This window comes from Girardinichthys multiradiatus, chromosome 23 (genome assembly GCF_021462225.1).
Source record: "Girardinichthys multiradiatus isolate DD_20200921_A chromosome 23, DD_fGirMul_XY1, whole genome shotgun sequence".
Classification (NCBI taxonomy): Eukaryota; Metazoa; Chordata; class Actinopteri; order Cyprinodontiformes; family Goodeidae; genus Girardinichthys; species Girardinichthys multiradiatus.
Window position 1 is genome coordinate 11,730,640 of NC_061815.1, and position 11,852 is coordinate 11,742,491.

At 37.9% G+C, this 11,852-nt stretch overlaps 1 protein-coding gene across 5 annotated transcripts in view; it reads left to right on the plus strand.

The window, feature by feature from the left end:
- Window positions 1-10,289, plus strand: part of si:zfos-2326c3.2 (mitogen-activated protein kinase kinase kinase kinase 4) — an 82,736-nt gene extending 72,447 nt beyond the window's left edge. For all 5 annotated transcript variants that reach the window (XM_047353095.1, XM_047353096.1, XM_047353098.1 and 2 more), the window contains 3 exons: window positions 5,412-5,571; window positions 5,671-5,810; window positions 5,912-10,289. In XM_047353095.1, coding sequence (XP_047209051.1) covers window positions 5,412-5,571; window positions 5,671-5,810; window positions 5,912-5,995 — 384 coding nt within the window. In that variant the 3' untranslated portion in view covers window positions 5,996-10,289. The remainder of the gene's footprint in view (window positions 1-5,411; window positions 5,572-5,670; window positions 5,811-5,911) is intronic.
- The last annotated feature ends 1,563 nt before the right edge of the window (window positions 10,290-11,852 follow it).

Here is an 11,852-nt window from a genome sequence, read left to right on the forward strand (position 1 = left end):
TTTAAGAAGCTTTTTCACGTTTGTGCAAATCAGTTTGTGTCAAATGTGAACAGAACGCCCACTGCTGGAATATGTTCTCCGCTGTTGTTTTTTTTTTCTGTTCCTCTGCTGCATGTGGGCATGTAAAGCTGATTGTAGACGATGGTGACTCATAGTTACATTCAGATTCTGACACATCCTATTAAATATGTTTTTAGCAACCTTAAAAGTCATGAAATAAGAGGAAATTGGCTTTTAGGTCTTATATGTGTGATTTTCGGGTTTGGGAATGCTGTATAGCCACATGTTGTAGTGACACCGAGTGGGTGGCTGGCACATAAAATAATTTCTCCTGCTTGAATAATGGATGTGAAGTTCCTCTTCATCTCTTTCAGTGCTGTAATACCATGCCTCTTCTCATTGCATCACTGATTGAGATAAATCTGGTGTCTCGTTTAAAGTCTTCCATCATAATTCAACAAGTTTGTGCGTAACAAGTTTAGTTTGGTGCTGACAAATTACTGTTTTCTTTCTCTGATGAAAGTTTTCTGTGAAATGGGGCTGATAAATGACACAACCTGCAGTCACACACACACTCATACACAAACAGCCTGCTACAGCAACGTGTGTGCTGCTTTCTCCTAGCAAGTAGGAGTGGAAGCATATCAGGAAAAGACGGGGCGGGAGAAAGAAGCTAAAAATACATCGCCCTGTCCTCCTTCTGCGATCATTAACTCTGTGAGTGTCAGTTCTGACCCGCTCTGGCTCCTGTTGAGACGGGAATGTTAGGCGAGTCTACACACAGCTCCCTACTATACTGGTGCCTTATGCAGCTGCTGCTGCAAACTTCATTTCTGACACACACATGCAGAAAACCTTCACTCTCCCACTTCAGGTTTAAAATCCACTTACTTCCACTTGCTTTTAACACTGTAAAGGACACTTCACACACTGTAGCTGAGCAGCCATGCGCTCTCACACACACGCACACACCTCCTCTTATGTGCACAACATCCTACACACCTCCCTTCACCATTTACTCTAAACTGGGATTTCTGTTTCCTCAGTGCTGTTGAAGGAAATTCATCTAATCATTCTGGCACAACAGTGACTCACCTAAAGAGGCTCTCTCTCTCTCACACACACACACACACACACACACACACACACGCAAGCATCTGTGGATGTTAGCCGTAAACTATGCAACAATGCTGATTCCGAGGCAGAGGATTAAGATTGCGCTGCGCCTGTGGATGCCTGTTCTCATGCTCAGGATCGTGGTGGCTCACACTCCGGTAACGTATGAAACTTTACCCGCTTCCTGTAAGCATCGACACAATCTCTGCAGGGATTTTTTTTTTTTCCATGACAGATTGTACTGTTTTTGTTTTGTTTATGTTCTTTATCAAGTTGTCCCTTCTTACAGAAGGATGGAGAGTTTAATGTTTTATTTAGTGAAAACATGGTGCCAATTAATCCAGTAGAAAATTGCATGATTTTTTCCTTTTATTTCTGGGTAAATTAGTTGGATACAGTTCCTAATTAATAAACTTCGAAGTAAAAAGTCTGTCTTTATGTCTCATCTTGGGAACTGATTAGTAAAAGTTGATTTGGTTAGATTTTGTTTTTAATAGTTTAGGAGATGCTTTTGAAGAGCTGCTCATAAAAAAAAGTCAAAGCAGAAAAATTGATCACAGAGTTCTTTTTATGATGGTTAGTGAAATGTTTTTGAAACAACGTTTGGTTAAATAACGTTTTTTTAATGCAAAACATTTACCCTGTTTCACTGTAAAGGCATTTTTATTTAATCATTTGCAGCAAGACATTTTTAATGTAGATTGTCAGATTTTAGCCTGTTCATTTAGCAACTTTTTTAGGTATAAGACAAAGCTGCCTTTAGAGTTTTGTATGAATATTTATCACCACAGTTTATTAAAGTAGATACCTGGGATAGTTTGTTGACAGGTACAAAATGTCAACAGCTTTACAACAGCAATCTGATATTCTTGGCTGAGGTATTGTGGTGAACGTTTTTAGCCAAATTTAGACTCACTGCTCCTTCTAATCAACAAGCTAGCATTAGTATGTCAGCACAGCTTGTTGCTGCAGGAAGTGAGAAAATCAGCAGTTTAAAACTCCCTTTAAAAGGCCAAGGGATTGATAAATATTGGCCACATGGTAACCTCCAAGGCAAAAATTATTAAGTATATGAAAATGAGTTTGTTCAACAGTTTTCACTGCTGGTTGTTGTAGTAGCATCAATAGCCATCATACGCACCGCTAATTTACTGAGTCTTATTCTGATAGTAAGTGTTCAGCAAGTCTGAAAAAGCAAGAAAAAATAATTTTGTGCTTACCAATAGTACTTCCACCTGCTACTTATTCATAACTGTAGTTTTCTACACCTTTATTTTATCACAACTGTACAGTTTCTATTTTAATGTTATTCTTTATTTTCATTGCTTATTTTGAGTGAGTGTCTGTGTTTGTCCATTTGTTTGCCACTTTGAGGCTGATACACTAAAAATCTCCCCACTGAGGAACAAATAAAGAACTATTCTGTTCACATGCAGTGGTTCTCAAAGTTTGAACGTCTGATCAGATGCCAGGTTTTGTTTTGTAAAAATGAGATCATGAGAATTCATTGCAAACCTTTTTCTTGAGACTCCAACTCGAGTCGCATTTAAGCCGCAGAAACAAAAAAGACTTATTGGGCTTAGAGTTTTGCCCTTAAGACCTGAGACTTGACTTGGACTCCGAATCTGAAACTTGAGTCTAGCTGTGTTTATCTTGTATAACGAAGAGTAGAAGGAGGCCAAAAGGATACAGACTGCAGCTGCTGAGCATGTTTGACTGTAAAATGATGAGCTTGAATGTTTGCAAGTGACGTTGGTGGAATATTAACAATAATATTATTAGTCCATAATAATGTGTTCATGTTAGCAGTAGCTTCATAATAATGAACACACAAAGGACCCTCCAACTGATCGCTGTATTAAATGACTTTGGAACTGAACTTACCTCTGATATTCTGTTGCTGCTAGGCTACCTGCAACATTACAAGGACTCTTCCGGATGGAAATATCAAAATAAAAGCACTTCCTGTTCCATTCATTCAGAAGATCAACACTCATTTCTTTACTTATTACACCTTGTCTCACTCATGTTGTAATTTATACTATAAATTTGAACAACTATTACTATTACTATTTAGAATTAAGAAGAAAAGGTTTTAAACGTGGTTTTAGAAAATTGTTTTCCAATAATATTAAAACTTTCTCCAAACCAGATTTAGTTCAATAAATAGTGAAGGAGTGGATAATATGAAGACTTGGATTAACAGATGTTTACTTTGTCACTATAAAGAGAAAACCATTTCAGAAATTCATCATTAACCGGATTTAAAATTACTATTATTTTTTCTTAGAGCATAAGCCCCATTTATATTTCTGATAAGATAAATATTATATTTGAATAATTTTCTAAATAGCCTTTATCAGTTTTGTTTGGATTGTAAATTAAACATTTGATGATTTAAAGTATAACAGAAAATGTTCTTGTGGTCATTTAGGCTTAAGGACAAACAGTAAAGGTTTGTAATCCTAACCTGCAGCGATGCAGAGCTAAAGGTCACCTAGATGTGGATTTGATGAGGAAATGTTTATTTTAGTCATTAGAGACATGAGACTTGACTCTGACTTCAAAGACTTGGACATGAAAATGAACGTTAACATGACACATCCTGTTCAGCTCAACTAAAAAACAAACTAATTTGTTAGGAGACTAAATGTAAAACAATAAAAAAGGTGCAATAACCTGACTGCAAAAGAGTGTACTCCCTTAGAACAATGTTTTGTTGAAGACGCTTTGGGTTTAATTTCAGCTTTCAGTCTTATTGGGTACACACGAAAGGAAACCAAAGAAAAAACTCTGGGTCTTAATTCCAAAGGCCAGCCTGACACTAAAACCTACGGTGTAACATGGTGGTGGCAGCATCATGATCTGTGAATACGTTTCTTTAAATGGAACTGGGTTTTTTTTTGGTCCAGTTGGATGAAAGTATGAACAGTTCTATAAAAAAAGTCAGTTTTCACCCCGAACTGGCTGGTGTCTGAGGAAAAACTGAAAATGAAGAGCATCCCAGTGTGTCCCAGCAACATATGAGAGGAAAATTAAAGGTTTAAAAAAGACTCAGCCAGAGTTCAAAACTAAATCAGAAAGATAATCTGTTTAACCAGGTGATGTTCAATTCAATTCAATTCAAAAATACTTTATTAATCCCAAAGGGAAATTAAATGTTGTTATAGCTCATATTATGAAGGTTTCCTCAAAGAGCCGTTGTAGATGCTGATGGCTGTGGGCAGGAAGGATCTCCTGTAGCGCTCCGTCTTACAGCAGATCTGAAGAAGCCTCTGACTGAAGACACTCTGTTGTTGTAGGACAGTCTCATGAAGAGGATGCTCAGGGTTTTCCATAATGTTCTTCATTTTATGAAGAATCCTTCTTTCCACAATGATCTCCAGATGTTCCAGAGGAGTCCCCAGAACAGAGCCAGCCTTTTTTATCAGCTTGTTGAGCTTTTTTAAGTCCCTGGCTCTGATGCTGCTTCCCCAGCAGATGATGGCAGAAGAGATCACACTCTCCACAACACTTATAGAAGATATGCAGCATCTTGCTGCAAACACCAAAGGACCTAAGCTTCCTCAAGAAGTACAGTCTGCTCTGTCCCTTCTTGTAGATGGCTTCACAGTTGCATCTCCACTCTAGTCTGTTGTCCAGGTGAACACCGAGGTATTTATACTCCTCCACCACCTCCACTTCTTCTCCCATGATAGAGTTAGTTTTTGACTTATTCCTTATTTCTCACAACTGAGGATTTTGCAAAGCAGGGTTGGTAAATGTCTCCATTGAACATTTGTGTTACAGCATGCCTGGTCCAAGTTAAGGCTACAAACAAAATACAAAGAAGCATTTTTGATGAAAAAACACACATTTTCACAGTCATTGATTTGTAGCTGCTCCCAGATAAAGGAACTGGGGAGATGGCTATGATCACCTGGACAGGAAAGACATTGGTCATTATTAATTTTCTGGGAACTGGTCGGATTAGTTCAGTAAAAGTAGGTTTAATTTCCAGGAAGGAACAGTTCATAGGGCCAAAATGCAAGACATTTAAGAGTCTGAATGATGGGGCCAACAGCCCTGTATTAGTGTGACTCAGCAATAAGGCTGGAAATTTGAAAATAAATGGTCAGTAGAAATAACCCCCTTTTTTATTTTATAGTATTCTTTACATAATTGCTAAAATAATTTTTATATATGATCTAGAATTATTTCCCACCTTTTTCTGTACATTACCTTGAAAATGTTCCTTTTTTATTTTTAAGGAATAAGGTTGAAATATTTTTTTTTGTTTTGCTCTTGTTTGACAGATCCAAGGTCCCATCCACCCTCATGCCATCATCATTCTGCCAAACAAAGCTGGAACAGAAGTTCTGGTTTGCTACGAAGACGAAGGCGTCTACATCGACACGTACGGCCGCATCACCAAGGATACGGTGCTGCAGTGGGGCGAGATGCCTACATCTGTTGGTAATTAGGAAAACGGCTACAAACACATCCTCTCCTCTCCTCCCCTCTTTTCTCATTAGGACTCATGTCTGTTCTTCCCATCCTTCTCTGTTTGTCCAGCCTACCTTCAGTCCAACCAGGTGATGGGGTGGGGAGAGAAGGCCATAGAGTTGAGGTCGGCCAACACAGGGAACCTTGAGGGTGTTTTCATGCACAAAAAGGCCCAGAAACTGAAGTTCCTGTGTGAGAGAAATGACAAGGTGAGAAGCAGACTAGTATTACTTTAGTTGTCAAATACTGCAGCCCAAATGGAAGTTTCATACCCAACGCTGAGATCAACAAACTGTTTTTCATGTTGCAGGTGTTCTTTGCTTCGGTGCAGTCCGGAGGCAGCAGCCAGATTTACTTCATGACGCTCGGACAGAACTCACTGTTCAGTTGGTAACTGGTGAACCCCTTAACCACTGGGGTCCATCTTTGTGATCCTGCATTTGCTGGATGATTAGATTTGTGCTGACCGAGGGCAGGATTCAAGGACTAGCCCCTGTCCATTCAGTCTTATTCCATGTTGATGAGCAACATCCCAGGAAGAACTGATCAAGGATCCTTCTGCTTCAATCCATCAATCCGTTCCCGGCTACAACACAAAGGTCGGCACCTGAGATTCACAGAAAGGTAACTTTAGTTTATTGCTGCGTCACTAGATGGCACAGGATGTCAGAAGGTAGAGCTAGCAGTGCCTTTGTGAGAGCTTCAGATCTACTCCCGTCACAGCATCGGTGTTTTATCCACATGTAGCAGAAGAAAATCTGGACTTTGTAGTGTAACAATTTCAAAACACGCTCCTGGACATTGGTCAACATCTGATCTAAAGTTTCCATCCTGGATGGATCAGCCACTTCCTTCATGAACTCCAGAAGGATTCAGTTAATAGTGTCTGTGCCTGTTTTTCACTTCTGTTTCTTTTAGCCAAGTGATCTGTCATTGATGTCTGCTCTGACTTTCTCAAAAGGCTTTTTTTATTTCTAGATCAGTGCTGCCTGTTTGTAATACCTCAAATATGTTTAATATTCATGAAGACTTTTAGATAATCCCTGTATGATCAATTTCTATAATTTATTAAACTATATATGACCATATAAACAATATAAAGTTGATCCTTTTTGTTAGGAGGATGTGACAGTCACTCCATAATTCACAGATAAATCAGTTCCCTTTAGGCAAACAAAAATCTAACAATTAACTTGAGAGCAGCAATAAATAAGCACTTTTTTCTTAATCTTAAAGTCACGTCTCTAGTCAGCACTGTGCTCCACTGCGTAGTTTGTGTTGAACTTAATTGCTCTTCCAAAAGTTCCCTATTGATTCCCATTACTTCCAGTGTGAGCTTTCATTTCTGCAACAGGACCAAAACATAACTGCTTTGAAATTTTGAGATGAAGATGAAAAGTAACAGTCCACTGTTGCTTTTTTGTGTCTATTGCACAGCTTAAGATGTACATATTTATCTAAAATGCACTGTTTTCTAAATGTTTTACAAATGCCAAGCCATCTTTATTTACCTGTACAGAAATATAGAATTATAAATGTGAAATTCAACCTCATGATTTCTGAATGTTTGTGAATATGATAAAGAGCCACTGACAGTAAAGCTCTATTTCAGGCTCCACCAACCTGGTTAAAGCCTTCATGCTTTAATGAATTCTTGTTTTTCCGTTGACTTTCTCCTGATGTGTATAATGTATAAATCAGTTGTTTTGCACAATAACCATAATACTGGTGTTTTCTCTTAAATATCCTGCTTTGAAATGAATTCATGTTTTCAACCTAGACATGTTAAGCCATTCCTGTTATCCGTTTGCTTTAGATCAGTGTTTGTTACACTGTCAAATATGGCACATACTATTGTTTCTGACAGGAATTTCTTTGCTTTGGCTGCTTTCGAGCCAGCCAACAAACTTCATCCCATCCCCTTAAAATGCTAAGAGTTAAGTAGTAAAAGTGTTTTATCCTATTGTTCTAATTTCAGTCACGGAAAAAAACAAACATTCAGAGGTTTATTGTATTTGTGTCATTGAGATTAATATCAATAATTGATAAATGATAACTAGGTGATTTGCTGAGTTATGTAAGTCAGAGACTGGTATCAGCTCAGGGACAATTGTAATATTGTACAGAGGATGCCATCCAACCTACAAATTTGTCCAAGACCATTGTATGATGAAAAGTTCACCAAAGTATTGTGAATTTTTACATTTGGAGATGTTTTCATTCTCATTGTGTATACATTCCAGCATGAGGTTTAGCTTGCATTGCTTTCTATGATCCGCTTCATGTTTTCATGTCATGTTTAAGTTTTGTCAAAATATTGCCAAACATTTTTTTTTATGTCATTGATATTTGTAGGTAGTTTTAAGTATAAAACTGGAATTGCAGCTGGTTCTGTGAGAATATTGTAATCTCGTCAAAAACGGACCTTACTTGGTGTTGAAGGTTTTATTGCTAACTTTTTATCGAATATCTTGTGTTTGTTTCAGTAGAACAATTAGCATTCCTTCCTGACATACTCGGATAGTTTATCGTATTAACAGTAAATGAAATGACAGGATTGTGAACTCAGTATTTGATTCAGTAGCAAACACAAAGCTAAACATTAACTAACCCTAACTAAATCTACCAGAGCTGGTTATTGGCTTAACCTTTGGAGCTAACTAACATTTTAAGCTAATGTTTGGCTAATATTAAAACTTGTTGGCTAATAGTAACAGAAATTCAATTATAGATAAAAAGTCTTTTTTTTTTTTGTCACAATCACCAACTGTTATGTTCAAGAACACTTAGAAAGGCCGTTCGTAGCAGGCAAAAATCAGCGAAAAATAAACTCCAAAGGAGTAAATTACACAAAATACAGTTTCAGTAAAGTCCCATGACTTAAATAGTTTCATTAATGTTATATTAGTTAAATTTGTTTGAGAAATTATGCATAAATATGAAGGGATCAAAAAAATATGCTAACTTGTGGTTAGCTTCAGTTACATCTGCGTACCTATAGACCGATTGAGTCCGAATTGGGCCGTGTTCCTGAGCAAAACCATGGTCAAATCGAGATTTGCCCTGAACCAACACATTGTTTCCAGCTTCTTTTTAACCAAACTACAATTTATTTATATACGGACAGTTTATGACAAATCGTGTATTTTAAGTGATAAAATGTCAGAATAACTTTTCATTGTACAACCACAAAGTATTTCAACTCTGCCACACTCAAATTTCCAACACACCCTATCTCAAGCTTTTAGAAAATATGAACAGCTAATTTATTCATCATCTGTCCATTAAAACCATAACTGTTGTCTCTGTTTCTCTGTTCTTTCTTATGTAAGTCATCCTTATTGTGCTTTTTTGAATCTTTCAAATATCATTGTATATCATTACATTGATTGCATGGACTCACTAATGTTTTTTTTAATGGCCAACAGTGGTGTTTTTATTTTGAAAGACATGTTTCTGCTGGCTAACAGTCATTAGAGCAAGGCTGGGAAGAAAAGAAGCAAGTTCATGTCTTTATGTGCCATAGTTAGTCAAAGTTAGTTCTTCAGTTCTCTCCCCTCCTGTGTTGCTAAGCATTTCACTCTAGCTAGATCACTAATAAGAGAAACAGATCAGTGCGTTTCCACCCACGCTTTCCACTGGTTGGGATCATAACAGATTCAGTTTCAGACCCGTGGTGACTCACATCTCTACCGTTCCCACCAGTTCTTTATTTGTAACTCGTCTGGAAACCTTTCATCTTCCTGACACTTTTTATTCCCTCTGCGTGCTCTGCTCAACTCCATGTAGCATCTGTAACTCATCTTGATTTCATCCATAACTTCCTCCAGATTTTTTCCCTGTTCCATGAAATATTACTGTCCTTTTTCAGCAGTAACTAACCGAGCTGTCAGGCAAAACGAATACACTTTACAAACTTTACTGACAAAGGGAATCTTTTTAAATGACCATAAGCATGTTTTCCTGGTTAAATATTGAATTTCCCCAACACTTGTTGCGGTTTAATATAGCAGGAAGGAAGCAGAATGCAGAGGAAAACGTTTGTATAGATTTAGGAAAGTCCAATGAAACGTCTAGAGTTGTGTGGGAGAGAGTGAGGTAGACTGGAAACAGGCGGTCAAAGTGCAGCAAGCAGAACGGGATGGAGTTAAAGGGATGGCTGGTGGCTTCAGGGAAATGTTAAGTTCCAGATAAAAGGGGTGTTTATTATTGCTCTTGTAGGTATTAATCATCACTTCAAAAAGTTTAAATATGTCATGTTTTTAGGATATTGTTAAAGAGAAGACGTATATGAGTTAGTGATCGGAAGAGGGATTACACTAAACGTCTCAAGACTAAATCTCTAATATTGGCTGCTTTCGTCCATCTATAACATGTAGTCACGATCGCCAGGTTACATGATTCATGTTTTAGCTAAATGATGGTTATATATATATATGTAAATGTATATATATATATGTATGTATGTATGTATGTGTGTGTGTCTGTGTGTGTGTGTGGAAAATATGCATTTTGTTGGTCAAGTAATTAAAAAAACTTCTATTACCTTGTTTTTGCACTGGACCTATGTTTGATGTGTTGTATACTGTACCCCTATGTGCTTTAAGATGAACTAACTCTCATATTAATTCTCATATTTTATGTAGACAAAAATGACAGTGATACAACAATAAATATCTTGAACTACATGTTGTGCTGCTTTCTTGTTTCTTTCATTAGTTGTCTGAGAAGCTTTTCAAACATTTTTAACAGAGTTAAAGTTCCGTACGCCACCATGTCATCTCAAAGAAACCTTCAAACCAGTGTTCCTCAGCATCGGTTGCTGCTGTCTGAGGGGAACTCCCAAATATATGGGTGCTGAAGGTTTTTGGTGTTAGCAGGTGGTCAAAATGTTCACTGACAAAGACAAACATCCATGCACACATGCTTAAGAGCAACTGTCATCCATCCACCCATTGTTTTCCACTTTTCGGATATCGGGTCGTGGGGTTAACAGGTTCAGGAGGGAACCCCAGATATCTCTCTCCCCAGCAACAGAAATCCATCCTCTTTGCTTATTTATTTTTAGAAATGCCACCCAGCTTTCCTACCAAGCAGGGGCATTGGGAAAAACTGGGCCTTACTCCATCCTTTTCTGTGTTGCACATGATACATTACACGTATTCTTGTAACATATTCCGGTTTTCATAAAAAAAAATACAATTTCAGTTTAAAACCAATAGGCAGTTACACTCTGTTACATACAGTACATAATCATCCATACAGTGCGGTGAAAATGTTTTTTGCCCCCTAACAGATTTCTTCTGTTTTGGTTTTTTGTCACACTCAAATGTTTAGGATCATCAAACATTTTTTATTTTTATTTTAAAGATTCCTTTTAAGTCATCATGCTTTTGTATTTTTTGACAGTTTTTATACTTAAAAAGAAGACTTTTCACTGGGTTCTGTGTGAGACACGTCTTCCATTTTGATAAGGTTAGATGAGGTGATTTGAGAACTCCAACCCACTACACCATCTGGTACTGGCTGACGCTGAATGAACTTCCGGGAGAAGAAAGAAAAATGTTAATCAGTAAGCTAGAGACACATCTCAAGCAGTGGCGGCTGGTGATAAAAATGTTGGGGAGGTGCACTAGAGGTCAGGGATCATAACACAACATTAAGACTCTGCTTGAACATTAATTTTGCTCTCTTCTTTAGCCCAGGATATATTTTATTTGATTTCTGATTGAAATCTGTCATTTCTTGAACAAATCTCATTTCCATGCACAGCATGGCCAGTGCATTCAGCCTCTCTTGGGTCATGGTGTTTCTGAGAAACGTTTTAACCCTTTCCAAGGTTGAGAAGCACCTCTCTCTGCTTCTGCTGTGGTCATGGATGTGGTGGTGATGTTTAGAAGAGTGACAGTTTCTGAAAAGATCTAGATCATTCTCCACAAACAACTGGAATAGCAGCACCACAACAGGCCCCAAACTCTTCTTTGCTGTAGATGAGACCAAGTCCTGTCCTTAGTTTGCCTGCATTCAGCCCTGGGTAGGCCTTCAAGGTGCTGTGCAGTGCATCTTCAGGAAATGACCCGAGATGTTCCCCAAACCTGTCTCCCTGCAACAAGGTTGCACCGACAAGATGTTATGTGAAGGAAAAGCTCTTCCTGGAGTTGCAGACCTACAGAGGTCTATCATACGCCTGGCAGATTAACTTACTTTTAACGCTCTGTTAATGCAGTTGCAACGAACTCAGATGTAGCTGA